This window comes from Acanthopagrus latus, chromosome 8 (assembly GCF_904848185.1).
Source record: "Acanthopagrus latus isolate v.2019 chromosome 8, fAcaLat1.1, whole genome shotgun sequence".
NCBI lineage: Eukaryota > Metazoa > Chordata > Actinopteri > Spariformes > Sparidae > Acanthopagrus > Acanthopagrus latus.
The window spans coordinates 2,548,639-2,572,539 of record NC_051046.1 but is presented as its reverse complement, the minus strand read 5'-3'; the positions used below and the strand labels follow the sequence as shown (position 1 = coordinate 2,572,539).

At 40.7% G+C, this 23,901-nt stretch overlaps 5 protein-coding genes and 1 long non-coding RNA gene across 15 annotated transcripts in view; 5 read left to right on the top strand and 1 right to left on the bottom strand.

The window, feature by feature from the left end:
* LOC119023946 overlaps positions 1–23,901 on the bottom strand; it is a 50,670-nt gene that overhangs the window by 14,223 nt on the left and 12,546 nt on the right. For 4 of the 5 annotated variants that reach the window (XR_005076371.1, XR_005076367.1, XR_005076370.1 and 1 more), the window contains one exon: positions 622–764. This is a non-coding gene — a long non-coding RNA (uncharacterized LOC119023946). Of the gene's footprint in view, positions 1–621; positions 820–23,901 lie in introns of all 5 variants that reach the window. The other variant, XR_005076368.1, reaches the window with a different exon arrangement.
* Positions 1,597–23,901, top strand: part of LOC119023935 (E3 ubiquitin-protein ligase TRIM21-like) — a 25,772-nt gene continuing 3,467 nt past the window's right edge. Inside the window, exons 1-2 of one of the 6 annotated variants that reach the window (XM_037106246.1) lie at positions 1,597–1,647; positions 2,336–4,729. In XM_037106246.1, coding sequence (XP_036962141.1) covers positions 2,345–4,006 — 1,662 coding nt within the window. In that variant the 5' untranslated portion in view covers positions 1,597–1,647; positions 2,336–2,344 and the 3' untranslated portion in view covers positions 4,007–4,729. Of the gene's footprint in view, positions 1,648–1,864; positions 4,730–7,511; positions 9,230–23,901 lie in introns of those variants that run through there. The other 5 variants (XM_037106249.1, XM_037106250.1, XM_037106251.1 and 2 more) reach the window with 5 other exon arrangements.
* Positions 9,258–18,285, top strand: LOC119023938 (E3 ubiquitin-protein ligase TRIM21-like). The gene is made up of 2 exons (XM_037106254.1): positions 9,258–13,364; positions 14,481–18,285. The coding sequence occupies exon 2, from the start codon at positions 14,490–14,492 to the stop codon at positions 16,134–16,136; it is 1,647 nt and encodes a 548-aa protein (XP_036962149.1). The 5' UTR covers positions 9,258–13,364; positions 14,481–14,489; the 3' UTR covers positions 16,137–18,285.
* Positions 18,669–21,000, top strand: LOC119023942 (zinc finger protein RFP-like). Its single transcript, XM_037106259.1, has 2 exons — positions 18,669–18,697; positions 19,332–21,000. Exon 2 carries the CDS (start codon positions 19,341–19,343, stop codon positions 20,973–20,975), a length of 1,635 nt encoding a protein of 544 aa, XP_036962154.1. The 5' UTR covers positions 18,669–18,697; positions 19,332–19,340; the 3' UTR covers positions 20,976–21,000.
* LOC119023941 (E3 ubiquitin-protein ligase TRIM21-like) overlaps positions 22,937–23,901 on the top strand; it is an 18,970-nt gene continuing 18,005 nt past the window's right edge. Inside the window, exon 1 of the mRNA XM_037106257.1 lies at positions 22,937–23,072. The gene's annotated coding sequence lies outside the window, so the exon portion shown is untranslated. The remainder of the gene's footprint in view (positions 23,073–23,901) is intronic.
* Positions 22,946–23,901, top strand: part of LOC119023937 (E3 ubiquitin-protein ligase TRIM21-like) — a 4,423-nt gene continuing 3,467 nt past the window's right edge. The window contains exon 1 of the mRNA XM_037106253.1: positions 22,946–23,072. The gene's annotated coding sequence lies outside the window, so the exon portion shown is untranslated. The remainder of the gene's footprint in view (positions 23,073–23,901) is intronic.

The window sequence follows — 23,901 nt, the reverse complement described above, 5'->3', positions numbered from 1 at the left end:
TGGTCCCGCCCCTCTAACAATCCGACAGGTTAATCTCCAACAACAGAGAAAATGATTGACAGCTGCCCAAACAAATGAGAACCCAATTCAGAGAAACTTGAGGCGTTCAAAGGCTTTTCAAAACATAAGACATTTCTGTTTCACTGGTCACATTAACCATACAAATGTTAACAGCAGCAACACATTTAAAGGCCCACATCAGAACACTTTACCAACTGAAATAAATATAACAAAACTATATAAACAAATTAGCAGGGCGCTACATTAATAAGCTACATGATTAATTGTCCTGTTATGTGCTTTGTTTCATATGCCATCAACCTGCCATGGTCTGGAGTAGTGGTTGTCTTATTTGACTAGTTTGTGTTTATGTATTGTGTTTTATGTCTGTTTTTACAATAAATATAAAGTAGAATAAGATACAAAAAAAAAATTCAAAGTCATGAAGACAGAACATTGCACGTGGTCCCAGCCACCTTCTTTGTCGGATGCTCATTGGCTGCTGATGCTGCATTCACTTGCTGTCGGAAAAATCAGGAATTCCCCGTTAAAATTACAAGGGCTAGTGCGCAGTGACACCAGAATACATTTGAAACGTCCAAATCACCCGTCACAGCTTACCTGTTGGTGTAAGGACGTTACGTTAAGATGTGATGGGCGTGAAAGAAAGATGAGCTAACAAGCTAAGATGTTAGCAGGAAGGTCAAAGGTCAGTGACTGGAGGAGCTGAGCTGGAATCATCTGGAGACATTTTGCACACCTCACTGCAGTTTGGAGATAAACCGTCTGTCATGGCACAAATTCTGTGAGCAGGAATTTCTTGAAAGGAAATATGTGAAGATGTTATTATTTGACCTGAGCGTGTTTTGTCTTGTAATAAAACACACATCAAACTACATTAACACATTTATGGAGCCAGAACAATATAAAGCCAGAACAAGGCCAAAAGACTTGTTGATTTGAAAAATCAACATTTTCAAATTTCAGCAACCTGTATTTCTTCTCATCTCTTGAGTCAACACAAGGACAACAACTATAGTCTGGATCAAGTAGACAGTATACATTCTGAATACATTAAGTAAGTACAAGTTGCTGGTTTTAGAATGAGATAAAAAGTGCAAAACACAAAAACTTGTCACTGACATCAGAGTACTTGTAAAGTTAGATTTCACAGTAAGGACGCCCTCTAGTGGAGTAAAAGTGATAATTATTAATCCTGTGTTTTCTTAGACACACTGGATTTTTACATTTGTGGAAATCAATTAAGATCGACTTCTCTCTCTAATGAAGGAGCTTTGTAAAAAATACACAATTATATTTTCATTAAGGAGTTCTTTTCTTATGTTGTCTATTTGTAATTATATGTTCTATTGGCTGCTGTAAACTTCCACTGTAGAAAAAAAGAGGAATAAACTAAAAGTCAAATGTCACCTTGTTTCAGATCTGTGTCGAGGTTATTTCACAATGAGCCAATAAAACCACAAAGCTGCACTGAGAGGAGGAGCAACAGGGAGAAAAAACCGGAACATCACATTTTCTCAAAAGTGAAAGTTTGAGTGACAGCAGAGCTGCAGTCCAGACGAGTCTCTGTGTTTCTCTCTGAAGAAAACTTTCTCAACACAACAGCAGAATCTCTGACAAACACTGGTGAGTACACAGACAATTTCAACATGCACATTTTGTCAGAACTACAAAACAGGTTGAAATCAAACCACAGTGACTGAACTCTGGATAAAGTTAGATAGGACACAGTCACAGCTAGCTTTAGCTTCAGCTAATTTACCCACTTTGACTGATCTGTCTCCTGATATTAAAACATCAAGCTTGATACCTGATATTAATTGAGTTTGTTAAACCACATACCTTTACTGTAAAGCACAGCAGCTCAATCCAACCATAACAAACACAAACACAGATGAACTAGTCTGCTAAAGGCTAACTAGCCTAGCTCAGAGCACAGTGTCTCATGTTATCTGACAGTGTATTTTATTGCCTTTATGGGGCACAAAATGGCGGTTTTACAACTTATATAACTGTTAAACACTTAAATAGGACCCTTTGAACTTTTAACAATGTCTTTTCAACTTTACTGTTTCTGCTCTGTGTCTTTGTACAGCTGATAATATTTACTGTGTTTCAGAAACTGCTATTACCTGTAACACAAAACCTGAACTGTACTCAGACAGGAAGTTCCACTCAGAGGTGAATCCAGGACACATCTTTACCTGTCAGAGCTTGTCGTGACTCTCCTTATATTCCACTAGTAGTAGGTTAATGAACATTTAATCAAGAGATTTCTAATTACAGTTTTCTTTTCCTCACTTTCCATCATCAGACTGTCAACATGTCTGCTGCCAGCTGTCTGCTGACTGAAGATCAGTTTCTGTGCTCCATCTGTCTGGATGTGTTCACTGATCCAGTCAGCACACCATTTGGACACAACTCCTGTAAAACCTGCATCACTAATAAAAATAAAAATGTCCCGTGTCAGTGTCCCAACTGTAAAAAGACTTTCTTCACAAGACCGAAGCTGCAGGTCAACACGTTCATCTCTGAGATGGCTGCTCAGTTCAGACAGTCAGCTCAACAGAAAGCCAGCAGCAGCAGCTCAGAGCAACAAGTTTCCAAACCAGGAGAAGTTCCCTGTGACGTCTGCACTGGAACCAAACTGAAGGCCCTGAAGTCCTGCCTGGTGTGTCTGGCCTCCTACTGTGAGACTCACCTGGAGCCTCATCTGACAATGTCAGGCCTGAAAAGACATCAGCTGATTGACCCTGTGGAGAACCTGGAAGACAGGATGTGTACGAAGCACGATAAACTGCTGGAGCTGTTCTGTAAGACCGACCAGATGTATGTCTGCATGCTCTGCACTGTTTTAGACCACCAGGGACATTCTGTTGTTCCTCTGAAAGAAGAATATGAAGGAAAGAAGGCCGAGCTGGGGAAGAGAGACGCTGAAATTCAGCAGATGATCCAGAAGAGACGACTGAAGATTGAGGAGATGAAGCGCTCAGTGCAGCTCAGTAAGAAAGATGCAGACAGAGAGATAGCAGCTGGTGTTCAGGTCTTCAGAGCTCTGAAGGAGTCTGTTGAGAGAAGCCAGGCCGAGCTCATGGACACCATCAAAGAGAAGCAGAGAGAGACAGAGAAACAGGCTGAAGGCTTCATCAAAGAGCTGGAACAGGAAATCTCTGAGCTGGAGAAGAGAAGCTCTGAGGTGGAGAAGAGAAGCTCTGAGGTGGAGCAGCTCTCACAGTCTGAAGACCACCTCCACCTCCTCCAAAGCTTCCCATCACTGAACACTGCTCCACCCACCAAGAACTGGACAGGAGTCAGCATCCGTCCACCTTCATATGAGGGGACTGTGGTGAGAGCTGTGAATCAGCTGGAGGAGACGCTCAGTAAACAGATGAAGAAGCTGCTTGAGGCCGAGCTGAAGAGGGTCCAGCAGTATGCAGTGGATGTGACACTCGATCCTGATACAGCACATCCGTACCTCATCCTGTCTGATGATGGAAAACAAGTTCATGATAGTGATGTAAAGAAGAATCTCCCAGACAACACAGAGAGATTTGATACTTGTACCTGTGTGTTAGCAAAGCAGAGTTTCTCTTCAGGAAGATTTTATTATGAGGTTCAAGTTAAAGAGAAGACTAAGTGGGATTTAGGAGTGGCCAGAGAGTCGATCAACAGGAAGGGAAAAATCACAGCATCTCCTCAGAATGGTCAATGGACGATATGTTTGAGGAATAAAAATGAGTACTTTGCTTGTGCTGGCCCTGCAGTCCGTCTCTCTCTGAAGCATCAGCCTGAGAAGGTGGGGGTGTTTGTGGATTATGAGGAGGGTCTGGTCTCCTTTTATGACGTTGATGCTGCAGCTCTTATCTACTCCTTTACTGGCTGCTGCTTCACTCAGAAACTCTACCCATACTTCAGTCCATGTCCTAATGATGGTGGTAAAAACTCTGCTCCTCTGATCATCTCTCCTGTCAGTCACACTGAGTAGAACAAACATTTGATTTTCTACAGAAAGATTAACATCATTTAATGTAATGAATGTATATTTACTGATCATATTTGGTTTGTACATAGTTGTTTGTTCAGATTCTGATGAACCATTTTTTATCCCTTTTTTGTCGATGTTTTTGTTTAATGTGTCACAGTATCGCTCTGATTGATATGATGAAATGTACTTTATTTTTCTAAGAACTGTTAAATCATCAGAAACAAAGTGTTCAAAAAATAATCATCTTTTTCTGTTCCTTTTAACAGTTGGGTGCCAAATATAAGAAGTGTTGCATCCTGGCACAAAGTGCTGTAAAACATTTATGGATAAGACAAATGTAATTTAGTGTTCTCTTGTTTTTTAAATGAAGAAAAGTGAAATAAAGATTTTTTTCTGCCTTAATCAGAAATGTGTTTATCATTGTTTTCAGCTGTTTATGTTTCTAATGACGACCACATCATGTGATTGAAAACACCATCAGCTGTTCTCAGATCAGATCACATGTGAGAGAGGTTGTAGTGTGAGATGATGATGTGCTATTGAAGGTTTGAGCAGCTGATGTGAACTAAAACTGTCCAAATCAGTGGCAGCTGGTGACTGAAAAAAACTAAAAAAAGAAATACCAATGTGTACCCCTCCAGGATTTGATCCCCCGTCACCTGTGTGACAACCAACTGCTCTACCCACTGTGCTACCACAGCCGTCAATATACATTCTTCACAACAGCACAGAACATCGCACTCATCACTCATCACAGTCACCCAAAACAACTGTGTTGCTGCTCTGTATTGTGTCCTGGTTGTGCCGCTAACTTTATGTCCTCCAGCAGGACGAACGGAACGAAAACTATGAATTATCTTTCTGACTTATTCTCTCTGAGTTCTCCAAACATTTTTTTTTTCTTTCAGAAATGCGCTTGTATATTAATATTGATATTATTTGATAACAGAACAAAAGGTTTGTTCTTTTGAAAAAAAGAAAAAACAAACATTTAAAGAATTGAAAAAAACTCTAAACTTTAAAGCTTTCCAGCATTTTCAAATTTCAGCAACCTGTATTTCTTCTTATCACTTTGGTCAAGATCAGGACAACAACTATAGTCTGGTTCAGTAAAAAGTAATCGAGAATAATTTTTGAAAAAAAATGTTCTTAAAGTGAAACTCTCACCAAAAATCAACCGAGGCTTTATTTGTGATTGAATAGGAGTCAAACCTTTGTGTAAAAGCATAATTACGACAAAAGAGGCACTTTTAAGATTTACTGTAGTTTCGTTTTCGGGCAAGCTAATTTTCAATGGAGTGCACAGGGCACTGGCATGCTAGCATCAAAATCTGTATTTCTAAAACACTAAGAGGGCTCAACACACAACATGAAACTTTCCTCGTAGTATCACCAAGGTCTCTACACATGAACACCAGCATTACTTTACTTAGTAAAGAAAAAAGAGGAATAAACTAAAAGTCACATGTCAACTTGTTTCAAATCTGTGTCAAGGTTAATTCACAGTGAGCCAATAAAACCACAGAGCTGCACTGAGAGGAGGAGCAGCTGACAGAGAAAAGAACTTCATAACTTCATAAGTCATATTTCTTCAAATGAAAGTGAAAGTTTGAGTGACAGCAGAGCTGCAGTCCAGACGAGTCTCTGTGTTTCTCTCTGAAGAAAACTTTCTCAACACAACAGCAGAATCTCTGACAAACACTGGTGAGTACACGGACAATTTCAACATGTACATTTTGTCAGAACAACAAAACAGGTTGAAATCAAACCACAGTGACTGAACTCTGGATAAAGTTAGATAGGACACAGTCACAGCTAGCTTTAGCTTCAGCTAATTTACCCACTTTGACTGATCTGTCTCCTGATATTAAAACATCAAGCTTGATACCTGATATTGAGTTTGTTAAACCACATACCTTTACTGTAAAGCACAGCAGCTCAATCCAACCATAACAAACACAGACACAGATAAACTAGTCTGCTAAAGGCTAACTAGCTGAGCTCAGAGCACAGTGTCTCATGTTATCTGACAGTGTATTTTATTGCTTCCAAAAGACACAAAATTGCTGTTTTACAACTCGTATGGCTGTTAAACACTTCAGTAAGAAACCTTGAACTTATAACCCTGTCCTTTCAGTTTACTGCTCTGTGTCTTTGTACAGCTGATAATATCTACTGCGTTTCAGAAACCGGGATTACCTGTAACACAAAATCTGAGCTGTACTTAGACAGGAAGTTCCACTCAGAGGTGTATCCAGGACACATATTTACCAGACAGACGTTTTTATGATTCGCCTTATATTCCACTAGAGTTCAATCAGCATCTTGATTTGCCACACCTGTCAGGTGGATGGCTTATCTTATTGGATTTTAACAAATGTGTGCTCAAAATGTGAAAGAAATAATTATTTTGTGTACATACAAGATAAAAACATCATAAAACTGTGAGAGACTTCAACTTGTGACCAAAACGGACGCAACAAACAAAGTCTTGCATTTATATTTTTGTATATTTTGTACAGTTTGTTTCGGGTGCCCTCAAATGACCCCAAAATCTTGCAGGTTTGAAGCTTGTGTTCAATAATATAAATAATATAAACCACTTTCACAGCCAACTTCATTCCTCCACATACTCTGCAATATGAAACAAGTTGTTGACACAGCCCATGCTGGTGACCAGCATACTAGCACCAGCATTGGTCAAAACTCAACATATGCTGGTCTTGCTGGTGTATATTCTGGGCTGTCGTCATCAAAGGTGTTGGCGTGTAGTTTGATGATAAAAGATTTCTGCGGAGGCAAGGCTGGGTGGAATGATCTTCTAAAGATTCCACCCAATCTGTGTTGAAACAGATCTCAAGCCTCCAACTCGGGTGCTCTCAAATCTATGACAAAATTATGCTCAATGCTTTGCCCTCTGCTTTATCAGAAATCCTCTCGAACCTTCTATCTTAGGAAATCTACAAATTACCACCACCCCTTTCTCTGGTGTGCGAGCCTTTTTAGAGTCCATTGGCCCGTACCTACCTCCTTCTTCTAATTGGTCACTTTGGTGGATTGAGGATCTGTCTATGCAATGGAAGAAAAGGATTGGTCTGCCTCACACCCCCTTTGTAATAACTCTTGTGTGTGTTACTTGAATCTGCTGATGTCATTTAAAGTGGACCAGATGGTCTCTCTATACTTAGATGGAAATGTATGTGTTGAGTCAGCTTTGAAACTACTGGCGTGAGGGCTGATCTCAGTTCAGACCTCTGTATGTGGGCCCCTTCCTTTAGCTAATCTCTGGCGCACACCACAGGGCTGATTAATGGCACGTGGACACATGAACCTGAACATTGTCACATTCCCACACTTGCCTAAGCACAAGCATCCTGTCACCGTTAAATTATAGCTCAGAATGTGTAACTGTGCCGACACCTCACTGGTCACCAGCTATGCTGGTCTATGCTGGTTTTTCCAGCAGGGATATAATTACAGTTTTTTTCTCACTTTTCATCCTCAGACTATCAAAATGTCTGCTGCCAGCTCTCTGCTGACTGAAGATCAGTTTCTGTGCTCCATCTGTCTGGATGTGTTCACTGATCCAGTCAGCACACCATGTGGACACAACTTCTGTCAAACCTGCATCACTAAACACTGGGATAAAAATGTCTCTTGTCAGTGTCCCAACTGTAAAAAGACTTTCAACACCAGATTGACGCTGCAGGTCAACACGTTCATCTCTGAGATGGCTGCTCAGTTCAGACAGTCAGCTCAACAGAAAGCCAGCAGCAGCAGCTCAGAGCAACAAGTTTCCAAACCAGGAGAAGTTCCCTGTGACGTCTGCACTGGAACCAAACTGAAGGCCCTGAAGTCCTGCCTGGTGTGTCTGGCCTCCTACTGTGAGACTCACCTGGAGCCTCATCTGACAAAGTCAGGCCTGAAAAGACATCAGCTGATCGACCCTGTGGAGAACCTGGAAGACAGGATGTGTACGAAGCACGATAAACTGCTGGAGCTGTTCTGTAAGACCGACCAGATGTGTGTCTGCATGCTCTGCAGTATTTCAGACCACAAGACACATGATGTTGTTCCTCTGAAAGAAGAATGTGAAGGAAAGAAGGCCGAGCTGGGGAAGAGAGATGCTGAAATTCAGAAGATGATCCAGAAGAGACGACTGAAGACTGAGGAGATGAAGCGCTCAGTGGAGCTCAGTAAGAAAGATGCAGACAGAGAGATAGCAGCTGGTGTTCAGGTCTTCAGAGCTCTGAAGGAGTCTGTTGAGAGAAGCCAGGCCGAGCTCATGGACACCATCAAAGAGAAGCAGAGAGAGACAGAGAAACAGGCTGAAGGCTTCATCAAAGGGCTGGAACAGGAAATCTCTGAGCTGGAGAAGAGAAGCTCTGAGGTGAAGAAGCTCTCACAGTCTGAAGACCACCTCCACCTCCTCCAAAGCTTCCCATCACTGAACACTGCTCCACCCACCAAGGACTGGACAGGAGTCAGCGTCCGTCCACCTTCGTATGAGGGAACTGTGAGGAGAGCTGTGAATCAGCTGGAGGAGACGCTCAGTAAACAGATGAAGGAGGCCGAGCTGAAGAGGGTCCAGCAGTATGCAGTGGATGTGACACTCGATCCTGATACAGCACAACCCAACCTCATCCTGTCTGATGATGGAAAACAAGTTAAACATGGTGATGTAAAGAAGAATCTCCCAGACAACCCAGAGAGATGTAATCCTTCTATCTGTGTTTTATCAAAGCAGAGTTTCTCTTCAGGAAGATTTTATTATGAGGTTCAAGTTAAAGAGAAGATTATGTGGACTTTAGGAGTGGCCACAGAGTCGATCAACAGGAAGGGAGACATCACACTGAATCCTCAGGATGGTTACTGGACGATATGTTTAAGGAATGAAAATGAGTACAGAGCTCATGCTGGCCCTTCAGTCCGTCTCTCTCTGAAGCATCAGCCTGAGAAGGTGGGGGTGTTTGTGGATTATGAGGAGGGTCTGGTCTCCTTTTATGACGTTGATGCTGCAGCTCTTATCTACTCCTTTACTGGCTGCTGCTTCACTCAGAAACTCTACCCGTACTTTGGTCCATGTGTTAATGATGGTGGTAAAAACTCTGCACCTCTGATCATCTCTCCTGTCAGCCACACTGAGTAGAACAAACATTTGATTTTCTACAGAAAGATTCACATTATTTGATGTATTAAATGTATGTTTACTGATTATATTTGGTTTGTTTGCCAGGTTCGATGCAATTGACCACTCCTCTGCTGATAGACATGAGAAATGTCCATGGTCGCTAGCATATGCAGTGATGGCTCCTTTTTGTTCGACCATCCTCATCAACATGTGTAGTGTAGAGTTCCACCTCATCAGTACTGCCTGTATGATAGAATGCTGTGGGACACCTAGCTCCTCCTGAATTTTAGACAGGTGTTGCTGAGCCATAACAGAGTGGTTGATGTCAGGTTAAGGGGTTTAAAGGAAAGACTATGGAAGGGGAGGTGGACTCAAACGCAGTTACACAGGAGACAAGATCAGGGGAAAAAAAAGGCAAGCTTTTATTTAACAAAAGCTGATTACAAAAACCAAAAGCAGACAAATGGGGACAAACGAAAAAGTAGCAAAGCAAAAATACAAAGTTCAAATCAAACATGGGGAAAAAAATGCAAAAAAAAATCCAAAACATACCAAACAGGGAACAGGAGCATGACCAGGAGCATGACCAACCAAAGACAAACCAAGACAACGACCGGACAAGGAGTGAAGGAAACACACAGACTAAATACAAAGACACTAATGACATGACGAGGAACAGGTGAGGAGAGCGAGGAGGGAGGAAGCCAGATGTGAATGAAGGGGAGGAGCACAGAGGAGCAGACCAGGAGGGAACAAGGCTGACAGACAGAGGGCGACAGAGGGCAGATCACAGGAAAGACTTAAAGGACAAGAGACACAAGAGGGCATGGAAAAAACAAAACATCACACAAGACATGGAAAAACAAAACATAAGACATAACAAGACATGATACAAAGACATGATACCAAGACAGGAGAATATAAGACAAAAAAAAACAAACCATAATCAGAGCATAACACCAGGACATGACTCTAGAGTTATGACAGTCGAAGTGTGTAGCAGTTTTCTTGATCTTTGCCAGAATGTCCACCACCACTCTCTGGAAACTGAGGCCATCATTTGTAACCAGGTGCAGTATGTGAGCACTGCAGCTCAGGTCTGGCATCTCAACAAGGTGCATGCCTTTCACCATATTTGCCCCACTGTCCCTGAGCACAAGCATGATCTGCTCCTCATCAATTTCCAATTCCTCAATCCAATGTACTGTCCTGTGTGGGACTGTGACAAGGATTTAACATTTAGGACAAGTTGGACCTTTTTTCCAATCCTTGTCAATGAAATGAGCAGTCAAGCTCATTAGTGCTTCATTTGAACCTAACCAACATCCATCCATCCATCTTCTTCCGCGTTATCCGGGGCCGGGTTGCGGGGGCAGCTGCCTGAGCAGGGTCATCCAGACTTCCCTCTCCCCGGACACTTCCTCCAGCTCCTCCAGAAGGATCCCAAGGCGTTCCCAGGCCAGCCGAGCAACATAGTCACTCCAGTGTGTCCTGGGTCTTCCTTAGGGGCTCCTCCCGGCAGGACATGACAGGAACACCTCCAGGCATGTCCCATTAGTGCTTCATTTGAACCTGACCAACAGTCAGTGGTAAAAGAAATGTTTTTTTTCCTGCATTTTCAACTAACAGCAGTTTCTTTATTTTGCTGACGACTCCTGTATAAATCTCATCCATCTTCTTTGTATGGAAAACTGTCTGTTTTTAATGGGTATCTGGACTTTGCCTTGGCCATAACCCTTTTGAATCCTGCAGCCTCAACAACTGCAAAAGGCAGGATGATGTGAGTGGCTATCATCACCATCAGGAGTTTGTCCATTTCTTCAGTTCTTGGATCATTTAGAGTTCATTTTGTGGTTTTCTCTAGCACTTGTTTGAGGGTTGGCTGTGTCAAAGATGTGGTTGGAACTTGAAGCTGTGCATCTTTTTGTGCCTTCTCGTAGAGGTCTTTGTGTTTTGATTTAAGGTTGGATTTATTTTTAAATCTGAGGCTGCCAGATTCCTGGCTCACATAGGCTGTACAGATGCATCGCAATGCAGGGCATGCACGATTCAGCATTGATGCGGCAACGCACAATAATCAATTATGTCACTGATTATTTTCTGGCCTCGAGTGGACAATAAAGTTGTGAAGTGTAAATTACTTCCGGGGGCATTTCCAGAGCAACGTTGCAATGACATGCGCAGCCTGTAGCTACATGCTAAGCGGCAGTACTAGCTAGCATAACAACAACACTAAAGAATCGAGATCGCTGAGGCGGAGGGAGATGACCGCGATAGACGGGTAATTAAAAACGCACCCAAAGCTTGGAAAGCGGACACCTGGACACATTTCGGATTTTACAAATTCAATGGGAAACTAGACAAGACTTACACGGTGTGTAAAACCTACCACACTAACATCAAGCATGTCGGCAATACAACTTACTTCACGAACCATGTTGATCGTTGGCATCCTGAGTTGGCTTCAACAACAGCAACACAAAAAGTCGACACATCCCAGCCAAGAATTGACCAGTCACTAGTGTCATCGTTGCCACACACGACTGGTGGCATGTTTCATAGTGAAGGATCTACCCTATTCTGTGGTCAAACTGGTCAAACAATATATTTTCTCACACTGAAACGGATTGTTGATGATGGTGGTGTTGAACTCAGACGGAAGAAGTTGTTTGCACAAATTTGGTAGCAGGCTAAGCCTACACACTTTATTTTTGGTTTACATTACAATGTATTTCACATCTTGATATTTTTTTGTATGCAGCTGATGTGATTGCCAGATAGGATTCTCATCTCAGGTGTATAATTGTCATTGTCTTAAAGCTGCTCAGCTGCTGTTTTGTTGAGAATAATTGACTTTACTACTTTACTATACAGTAATAAGTGGTCACTGTGTGTTGTACTGAATATTTTTATTGCTGGGTGCCTGGGTGGTTGTTGTTACAATAGTGTGACTGTGATTACTGATTAATGTTTGCACAGGAGTTCAGGAAGTGCCCTGTCTTAGGGCAGCTATTTTACTGTGTGTAAAAAAACACTTATGGTCACTGCTGGAAAAAAGTTGGCTGTTATTGCTCTATTTAATTTTAAATGGTTCTAAAGCAGTGATTTATGTTTTCTTTTTCAGGTTTGAAAATGCCATATCCAATACCCTGTACCATACAATATTATTTTATTTAATGATGTTTACGTCAAAGATACAGGAGAGTGATAATACACACATACACACAGCAGCCAATAAAATCTGTTGTTCAATATCTGACTGCTTGTATTGCCTCATGACTGATGAAAAATTTGCCTTGTGTGCAGCAGAATTTTGATGCATCACAATGCATCGTAGAATCGAACTGAATCAAATCGTTACCTGGTGAATTGTAATCAAATGGAATTGTGAGGGCACTGCCAGTGCACACCCCTAATATTATATAACAATATTAACTCAATGCTTAAAAAAGTGACAAATACTGATAAATAAGGTATTTTCATTAAAATGTCCAATCTGGATAACAGAGGACATGTCCTGGGTAACAGAAGATCTTACTTATCTAGAAAGGACAAAAACACCATTTACCCACCAAAACTCAGTCAAACATGGTCAAGTTGGCTAAAACATAGCTTAGCCCTCAACACATTTACACCACATTCCACATGAAATAGACAGTTTTTAAATAGAAAAACATCATATATGTTTTATAAGTGTTATCCAGAAATACATATCATTTTAAGGCACAATGCACCAGTGACAGAAAAGGCTATATATCAAAATGTTTAAGAGAGAATGTATTTAATGTATTTCTCATGACAGTTGCCCACTTACCATGAACATGTGCCCTCTGGTGGACAAACTATGCAATGCCAATACACATAACATGGTTTAAGGGTGTTTCATCCATTTTTGTTACATTTTTTTAAATATTCATTTATCTGCCGTTACAAATGTCGATACCGATAGTTTGGAAAATGCTTAATATTGGCCGATAATATCGGCCCACAAATAAATCGGACGGGCTCTAGTAATCAAGTTAAACCTGAAAGGCAACAAAACCTCACCTGCAGAGCAGAAAGAGGCGGAGCAACACTGGAAAAAACACAACAGCTTTAAAACCACATTCATTAAATGAAACTAAACTTTCATCAGATAAACAGCAGAGCTGCAGTCCAGACAAGTCTCTGTGTTTCTCTCTGAAGAAAACTTTCTCAACGCAACAGCAGAATCTCTGACAAACTCTGGTGAGTACACAGACAATTTCAACATGTACATTTTGTCAGAACTACAAAACAGTTTGAAATCAAACCACAGTGACTGAACTCTGGATAAAGTTAGATAGGACACAGTCACAGCTAGCTTTAGCTTCAGCTAATTTACCCACTTTGACTGATCTGTCTCCTGATATCAAAACATCAAGCTTCATACCTGATATTAATTGAGTTTGTTAAACCACATACCTTTACTGTAAAGCACAGCAGCTCAATCCAACCATAACAAACACAAACACAGATAAACTAGTCTGCTAAAGGCTAACTAGCCTACGTTAGATGACCTTTGGATTCTACAACAGTATATTTTATTGCTGATAAAGGAATAAAGTCAATCTTTTACAACATATTAAGTTGTTATACATGTTAGGTATGAAACCTTAAACTTATAAACCTGTCCTGGCTACTGTAATGTGTCTGCGGCTACATGCTGTGTGACTTTGTACAGCTGATCATATTCACTGTATTTCAGAAATCTGTATTAACACAAAACCTAAGTTCTACACAGACAGGAAGTTCCACTCAGGGCTCAGATATAACTATAAATAATTTAAAAACTATTGTGACAAATGATAATTGAGCAATTAAGTTGATATCCAATATGAGGACTGTAATGTAAACAAAATAATCGATGAGGAGATCTGGTTTGTGTTCTTACTCTTGAATTGAAATTTCATCAAACAAAAAAAAATTAAAAATCAGTCCAGGTTTCAACAATGTTGAAGTAAGTTTGACTGCATTAACATCAATATTAACATCCACAATAACACCACCTCCTCTGCTTCTTTCTGTTTCTGTATTTTCTGTCTTTATCTTGTCTTAATATATCTACTTTTGCTCCGTAAACATGTGGAGGTTAAATCTCATTCGTGGTTTAATAATAACACTGAGCCTCAAGTGTTCACATATACACCACAAGCTCACTGACAATCGCTGCACTAATTTGAGTTGCACAAACTGTTCAGTTCGGTGGAGTACAACAACATGACTTAACATTACCCACCCTATAGTACAGGAGAAATAGTTTATGAAAAACGTAATCAAGAGATATCTAATTACCGTTTTATTTTTTTCACTATTCATCCTCAGACTGTCAACATGTCTGCTGCCAGCTGTCAGCTGACTGAAGATCAGTTTCTGTGCTCCATCTGTCTGGATGTGTTCGCTGATCCAGTCAGCACACCATGTGGACACAACTTCTGTAAAACCTGCATCACTAAACACTGGGATAGAAATGAAAAGTGTCAGTGTCCCAACTGTCAACAGGCTTTCAACACCAGACCTGAACTGGAGGTCAACGCGTTCATCTCTGAGATGGCTGCTCAGTTCAGACAGTCAGCTCAACAGAAAGCCAGCAGCAGCAGCTCAGAGCAACAAGTTTCCAAACCAGGAGAAGTTCCCTGTGATGACTGCACTGCAACCAAACTGAAGGCCATGAAGTCCTGCCTGGTGTGTCTGGCCTCCTACTGTGAGACTCATCTGGTGCCTCATCTGATAATATCAGGCCTGAAAAGACATCAGCTGATCGACCCTGTGGAGAACCTGGAAGACAGGATGTGTATGAAGCACGATAAACTGCTGGAGCTGTTCTGTAAGACCGACCAGATGTGTGTCTGCATGCTCTGCAGTATTTCAAACCACAAGACACATGATGTTGTTCCTCTAAAAGAGGAATATGAAGGAAAGAGGGCCAAGCTGGGGAAGAGAGACACTGAAATTCAGCAGATGATCCAGAAGAGACGACTGAAGATTGAGGAGATGAAGCGCTCAGTGCAGCTCAGTAAGAAAGATGCAGACAGAGAGATAGCAGCTGGTGTTCAGGTCTTCAGAGCTCTGAAGGAGTCTGTTGAGAGAAGGCAGGCCGAGCTCATGGACACCATCAAAGAGAAGCAGAGAGAGACAGAGAAACAGGCTGAAGGCTTCATCAAAGAGCTGGAACAGGAAATCTCTGAGCTGGAGAAGAGAAGCTCTGAGGTGGAGCAGCTCTCACAGTCTGAAGACCACCTCCACCTCCTCCAAAGCTTCCCATCACTGAACACTGCTCCACCCACCAAGGACTGGACAGGAGTCAGCGTCCGTCCACCTTCATATGAGGGGACTGTGGTGAGAGCTGTGAATCAGCTGGAGGAGACGCTCAGTAAACAGATGAAGAAGGTCGAGCTGAAGAGGGTCCAGCAGTATGCAGTGGATGTGACACTCGATCCTGATACAGCACATCCTGCTCTCATCCTGTCTGATGATGGGAAACAAGTTAATTGTGGTGATGTAAAGAAGAATCTCCCAGACAACCCAGAGAGATTTGATAAATGTGTTTATGTCTTAGCGAAGCGGAGTTTCTCTTCAGGAAGATTTTATTATGAGGTTCAAGTTAAAGAGAAGACTGAGTGGGATTTAGGAGTGGCCAGAGAGTCGATCAACAGGAAGGGAAAAATCAAACTGTCTCCTCAGAATGGTTACTGGACGATGTGTTTGAGGAATGAAAATGAGTACAAAGCTCTTGCTGGCCCTGCAGTCCGTCTCTCTCTGAAGCATCAGCCTGAGAAGGTGGGGGTGTTTGTGGATTATGAGGAGGGTCTGGTCTCCTTTTATGACGTTGGTGCTGCAGCTCTTATCTACTCCTTTACTGGCTGCTGCTTCACTCAGAAACTCTACCCATACTTTGGTCCATCTAATAATGATGGTGGTGAAAACTCTGCTCCTCTGATCATCTCTCCTGTCAGTCACAGAAAGATCCACATCATTTAATGTAATAAACAGTGTTGCCACAGTTACCTTGAAAAAGTAATCTGATGACTGATTACTCCTTTAAAAAGTAATTTAGCTACTTTACTGATTACTTATTTTTAAAAGTAACAAAGTTAGATTACAAGTTCCATTCGGCAGGTCCCCCTCAGCAACCTTTATATTCTCATCTTTCGCTGACACAAACTCAAAATAATGACTGTATTTCCAGCAAGAAAATGCACATCTCTGTTCTCCCTCCATTGTTGTTTGTGTTTGTGTTGCTGCGTGTGTTAAATGTGAGCTGTCCTCATGCTGAAAAACGTGATTTGTCGTGTACGTGACATCGCTGTCCGACACGCAATAAGAAAGCAAAAATACATATTTGTACTGAGGAAAATGAAGAAAATAATATTAACACATAGTGACTTGCAGAAGTAATTTTAATCTGATCACTGGTTTGGAAATATTAATGCATTAGATTACTCATTACTTAAATGAGTTACTAAGTGTTTGTGATATTTGTGATTGTGATTTCAGATGATTTTAACTTAATAACCTTTGTCTCATTTTGTAACTCAGTTTCTTCCTTGTAACCACAAATTACACATGTCCTTGATGTTTTTTAAAGTCAAAATATCAGCGTGTTGTTTTGTGCAAAATATGACAAATATCTTTCATTATGTACTGATATCTTGTATCTGATGATAACATTTTCAGTTTTGAGGTGTTTTTTAACCAGATCAGCAGACAGAATATTTCTTCATCCAGATGGTTAGAAGAGTCTTTGAGGATTCTGGAAATTCTGATCAGAAGTAAAAGTTGTCAAATGAACTTTTTGGTATCATGATTCTGTTTCTGTGATTTCCTGTTTTATTTTGAAGTTTTGCCCGATAGTGTTGTGTGTTGCTCTTCAGTTCCTCCCTCTGTGTGAACTTCCTGCCCTTCTTCTGTGTTCAGCTGTGTCTTGTTTGTCAGTCAGCACTGTGTGTATATAGTCTGTGTGCTCCCTGATGTCTTTGTCAGTTCATCCTGTGTTTCCTCTGAATCCCTTCTCGTGTCTTCTACTATCTTCCCGTGTCATGTTTCTGTCATTTTTGTTCCTCATGTTTTCTCCTGAATTGTACTTTGCTCCTCTTGGTTGATACTTTGTTTTAGCTTTTTGTGTTTCTACTTTGTATTTTTGAGATTGACGCCTCTTGGTTGTTTTTGGATTCTTGGTTTTTGGTTTACTCAGCTTGTTGTGAAATAAAGTTCACCTTTTGTTCTTAATCCTGCCTCCCTCCCTGGTGTTTTGTATTTGGGTCCTCACCTTTTTAACACAAAATGTAACATTATGACCATGACGAATTAGTCAATGACAATCTTAGCTATGTTATTTCAATGTTAGGGTGATACATGAGTCAATAAACATTCAGTTTAATGTCGACTCATGATCACAAAGCTCAAAATATGAACTTTAAAGCACCTCAGAAGCTAAATTATAGCAGAAAAATGTCACTCGTGCAGCTGATGATCGACACAAACTGGCTCCAACACGAGGCTCACAAAGTGGGTCTGCTGATCAGCTGCTGCATCGTGACGATCAACCACAAACAATGATCAGTAACATGGTGCAATAAACTGCACCACAAACAGAAAATGTTGTCAATGAGGAAAACTTCAGCACAATGTCTTCATGAACACACAATAAACAAGAAACTGTCCATGCACCACCCACTCCTCTTCTGTTGCTGCAGTGACTGAGTGAGAAAACACTGTTTGTGTGCAACTCCTCTTTTGTCCACTAGGTGTCACTGCCAGCCTTTCCAACACAGATTATCTATGACTAATATGTAAGCAGCTGACTCTCTGACCAGTCTGAGATGTTTTCACCTTTTAACACACACGTGGCAGTGACGTAAAAACAAGAGGACTCCAGACTGAACTCCACCAAGACTTGACTCAACTTGAGCCTCGAAAGTGAGTTTCAAGTTTTCACCTGTAAAATCCTCCAACAATAAAAAAAAATAAAAATGAAGAAGACAGCGACAGGCAGGACTTCATAGTTTACAATGAAAGGACCTGATCTCAGCTACAATATTCACAGTAAAAATAACAAGAATAAACACTGACACAGACACACGATTAACACACTGCAATAAATCCACAGCAGCCCTCTTCATGAATGACTATCACCAGTCACCAGTTTTTCTTCACTTTTTTCTCCCCTAAAAAGTGAGAGTTAGAGATTTCTCAGTATGTTCTTGAATATCTTCCACTCACCTCTTTTATTATGCTGTCTTTTTGTAATTCTATGTTCTGTTGGCTGCTGTATACATCAATTGTAGAAAAAAGTGGAATAAACTAAAATTAAAATCTCATCTTGTCTCACATGTGTCAACATTATTTCACAGTGAGGCAATAAACCCACAGAGCTGCACTGAGAGGAGAAGCAGCTGAGAGAGAAAAAACTACAAGTCCCATGTCCCCCAAAATGAAAGTGAAAGTTTGAGTGACAGCAGAGCTGCAGTCCAAACGAGTCTCTGTGTTTCTCTCTGAAGAAAACTTTCTCAACACAACAGCAGAATCTCTGACAAACACTGGTGAGTACACAGACAATTTCAACATGTACATTTTGTCAGAAATACAAAACTGGTCCGAATCAAACCACAGTGACTGAACTCTGGATAAAGTTAGATAGGACATAGTCACAGCTAGCTTTAGCTTCAGCTAATTTACCCACTTTGACTGATCTGTCTCATGATATTAAATCATCGAGCTTGATACCTGATATTAATTGAGTTTGTTAAACCACATACCTTTACTGTAAAGCACAGCAGCTCAATCCAACCATAACAAACACAAACACAGATAAACTAGTCTGCTAAAAGCTAACTAGCCGAGCTCAGAGCACAGTGTCTCATGTTATTTAACAAAATGGTGGTTTTACAACCTGTACAGCTGTTAACACTTAAGTAAGAAACTTCAAACTCATAATTCTGTCATTTCAGCTTAACTGTTCCTGTTCTGAACTTTTGTATACAAAACCTGAGCTCTACACACCCTGCTGGTTTTTCCAGCAGGGCAGACATGACATACCACTGAGAGGTGTATCCAGGGCACATTTTTATCCAACAGAGCTCATTATGACTCCTCATATTCCAAGAATAATTGTTTATTGAACAATTAATCAGGAGATTTCTAATTAGTTTTCTTTTTCTCACTTTTCATCCTCAGACTGTCAACATGTCTGCTGCCAGCTGTCTGCTGACTGAAGATCAGTTTCTGTGCTCCATCTGTCTGGATGTGTTCACTGATCCAGTCACCATACCATGTGGACACAACTTCTGTAAAACCTGCATCACTAAACACTGGAGTGACAATGTCCCGTGTCAGTGTCCCAACTGTAAAAAGACTTTCAACACCAGACCTGAGCTGCAGGTCAACACGTTCATCTCTGAGATGGCTGCTCAGTTCAGACAGTCAGCTCAACAGAAAGCCAGCAGCAGCAGCTCAGAGCAACAAGTTTCCAAACCAGGAGAAGTTCCCTGTGACGTCTGCACTGGAACCAAACTGAAGGCCCTGAAGTCCTGCCTGGTGTGTCTGGCCTCCTACTGTGAGACTCACCTGGAGCCTCATCTGACAGCTAAACAGCTGAAAAGACATCAGCTGATCGACCCTGTGGAGAACCTGGAAGACAGGATGTGTACGAAGCACGATAAACTGCCGGAGCTGTTCTGTAAGACCGACCAGACGTGTGTCTGCATGCTTTGCACCTATTCAGACCACAAGACACATGATGTTGTTCCTCTGAAAGAAGAATATGAAGGAAAGAAGGCCGAGCTGGGGAAGAGAGACGCTGAAATTCAGCAGATGATCCAGAAGAGACGACTGAAGATTGAGGAGATGAAGCGCTCAGTGGAGCTCAGTAAGAAAGATGCAGACAGAGAGATAGCAGCTGGTGTTCAGGTCTTCAGAGCTCTGAAGGAGTCTGTTGAGAGAAGCCAGGCCGAGCTCATGGACACCATCAAAGAGAAGCAGAGAGAGACAGAGAAACAGGCTGAAGGCTTCATCAAAGAGCTGGAACAGGAAATCTCTGAGCTGGAGAAGAGAAGCTCTGAGGTGAAGAAGATCTCACAGTCTGAAGACCACCTCCACCTCCTCCAAAGCTTCCCATCACTGAACACTGCTCCACCCACCAAGGACTGGACAGGAGTCAGCGTCCGTCCACCTTCATATGAGGGGACTGTGGTGAGAGCTGTGAATCAGCTGGAGGAGACGCTCGGTAAACAGATGAAGAAGGTCGAGCTGAAGAGGGTCCAGCAGTATGCAGTGGATGTGACACTTGATCCTGATACAGCACATCCCAAACTCATCCTGTCTGATGATGGAAAACAAGTTCATGACAACGATGTAAAGAAGAATCTCCCAGACAACCCAGAGAGATTTGATACTTCTCGCTGTGTATTAGCAAAGCAGAGTTTCTCTTCAGGAAGATTTTATTATGAGGTTCAAGTTAAAGAGAAGACTAAGTGGACTTTAGGAGTGGCCAGAGAGTCGATCAACAGGAAGGGAAACATCAAACTGTCTCCTCAGAATGGTCACTGGACGATATGGTTGAGGAATGAAAATGAGTACCAAGCTCTTGCTGACCCTCCAGTCTGTCTCTCTCTGAAGCATCAGCCTGAGAAGGTGGGGGTGTTTGTGGATTATGAGGAGGGTCTGGTCTCCTTTCATGACGTTGATGCTGCAGCTCTTATCTACTCCTTTACTGGCTGCTGCTTCACTCAGAAACTCTACCCATACTTCTGTCCATGTACTAATGATGGTGGTGAAAACTCTGCACCTCTGATCATCTCTACTGGCAATCACACTGAGTAGAACAAACATTTGATTTTCTACAGAAAGATTCACATCATTTCATGTAATAAATGTATGTTTATTGATTATATTTGTTTTTTCAGAATCTGATGAAGCATCTTTCTCTGTCAGTGTTTTTGTTGAATGTGTCACAGTGACACTCTCATTGATATGATGTAATGAACTTTATTTTTTCCGTTAAATCATCAGAAACAAAGTATTCAAAAAATAATCAGCATTTTCGTTTAATTAACTATTTTTACTTGCTAACAAATTGCAAAAACATTTTATGTATAAGACAAATGTAGTTTTATTTTCTCTTATTTTGTTTAAAAAATGATGAAAAAGATTTTTTGTGCCTTCATCAAAAAATGTTTTCATTGTTTTCAGCTGATGAAAAAAGCTGCTCAACACTTTGGAGAGCAGCAGTGAAGTGCAGAGGGATCAGTTGGATCACATCTGTTATGTGTTTGATTCAGTAACCGACTGTCTGAAGTGGGTTTTTATCTTTTTCTGGACTCTTCTGGGTTTCTTCATGTTGGCTGTTAGTGTTGTGGCCCTTAAGTGAGATTCAATGATGACGACCCTCACTTCTTTTTTAAGTTCCTTGTTATTTTAAGTATTTACTGCGCCACTTTATGTTAGACAACAGAGGAGCAAAATGTAATGAATACTTCTAAAATAAAGGAAGTCCGATCCCTTTCTTTTTGCCTCGTGGGGCTTGTTTTTTCAGAAAAAAACTTTGTATGGTAGTGAATGGAGATGAACAAATACTATTTACATCCCCTCTGAATTTTGATGTGAATTACAAATATGATGCTTGTCAAAATAAAAGATATTTCATCAACTTAGGAAAGTAGTCTGTCATTAAACAAATTAAATATAAGACTGTAACTGTAGTTAAGACACGTAACTACAGTTGTCAATATGATCAGATTTATTGTGATTTTCATCTTTTTATAATTTTGCCGTAACGAGTTGACGGCCATCTGGTTGTTGGTGATGTGTGTTAAGTGAGACGATGTAGTTCACTGAGCACTTTAACACAAAACTAGATGATACTTGAATTCCAAAAAATTGAGACTTTCTAGAATCGGAGAGTTACCTTTTAACTTGGCAAACATAATTGTCATCAATCAATTATCACCCTCCTGCAAATTTACACAGTAAAATAAGTGTATATAATATTCTGTCATGCAGTGTTTCACTTCACTGCTAAAAGAAGAGAAAGCAGACTCTCCACCAGTTGCAGTGTCTCATTTTGATTTGCAGAGGTTTTTTTTGTCTTACTGATGTCATTATTAGAACTTACATGAATATAAATCATTGAATCTAAAAACAACATCAGTTCATTGTAAATGTTTGTGCTTCTTATTCAGAAAACCAACAGTTTTCCCTTGTATTTGTTTACAGGACAAACCTGCCACATCCAATATGGCAGACACACTAACATATCTTGGTAACAGGCCAGTACAATCAATACGGCGTCTCTGTATATGTCTGTGGTCAATATGATCAGATTTATTGTGATTTTCATCTCTTTTAGTGCCGAAACTGTACAAAGTTGGAGGCAATTTCAGTGTGGCTGACGTGTGTTGAGAGAGACGATGTAGTTCACTGAGCTATAACCATGGTGATGTAAAGAAGAATTTTGCAAAAAACCCAGAGATATTTGATACTTGCCTTCTCTTCATCTAGCTTCCTGTGTCATGTTTGTGTTGCTTTTGCTCGTCTTGATTTTCCTGAGTTGTACGTTGCTCCTCTTGGTTGATACTTAGCTTTAGCTTTTTGTGTTTCACTTTGCACTTTTTGGATTGATGCCTACTGGTTGTTTTTGGCTGCTGTATACCCTCCATTGTAGAAAAAAGAGCAATAAACTAAGATTAAAATCTCAACTTGTTTCAAATCTATGTCAAGACATTTTACAATACAGCAATAAAATCATAGCGCTGCACTGAGAGGAGGAGCAGCTGAGAGATAAAAAAAATATAGAAGCATTTCCTGATACTGAAGTAGAGCTGCAGTCGAGATGAGTCTCTGTGTTTCTCTCTGAAGAAAACTTCGACTGAATCCATCTGGTTTTCTTCAACAAAACAGCAGAATCTCTGACAAACACTGGTGAGTACACGACCACACAAAGACAAACTGCAGAAACATTTGGTTGAATTGAGTTAAAACCAGTATCTGACTTTGTTATACCTTTATTACCATTTTTTACGCCATCAAAATGTACCATTTTCAACATGCTCAGTTTGTCAGAATAACAAAACAGGTCGAAATCAAACCACAGTGACTGAACTCTGGATGAAGTTAGATAGAAAACAGTCACAGCTAGCTTTGGCCTCAGCTGATTTACCCACTTTGACTGGAAATTGACACATCAGTCTGGATACTGTAACATCTTAGTACTTCAGTTTGTTATACCGCACACATTTACTGTAAAGGGCCGCAGCTAAATCCAACCATAACAACGACACACAAACACAGATAAACTAGTATGCTAAAGGCTAACTAGCCTAGCTTAGATGACCTTTGAATTATCCAACAGTGCATTTTATTGCTGATAAAGGAACAAAGTCACTCTTTTACAACTTACATAGCTGTTAAACACTTAATTAAGAAGCCTTGGATTTATAACCCTGTCCTTGGTACATTAGTGTGTCTGCAGCTACATGCTGTGTGCCTTTGTACTGCTGATAATATTCACTGTGTTTCAGAAATCTGTATTAACACAAAACCTGACCTCCAAAAAGACAGAAAGTTCCACTTAGGGCTCAAATACAACTATATATAATTGAAAAACTATTTCAAAAAATGATAGAGTAATTAAGTTATGACATAAACGATCTTGTATTCGTTATGATCATTGTAATGCAAACAAAATAGTGGATGAGGAGATTTGGTTTGTGTTCTTACACTTGAACTGAAACTGAAATCAATAAAAATC

Coding starts and splice junctions, on each gene's coding strand:
- LOC119023938 (XM_037106254.1), top strand. CDS start 14,490: ATGTCTGCTGCCAGCTGTCAGCTGACTGAAGATCAGTTTCTGTGCTCC.
- LOC119023942 (XM_037106259.1), top strand. CDS start 19,341: ATGTCTGCTGCCAGCTGTCTGCTGACTGAAGATCAGTTTCTGTGCTCC.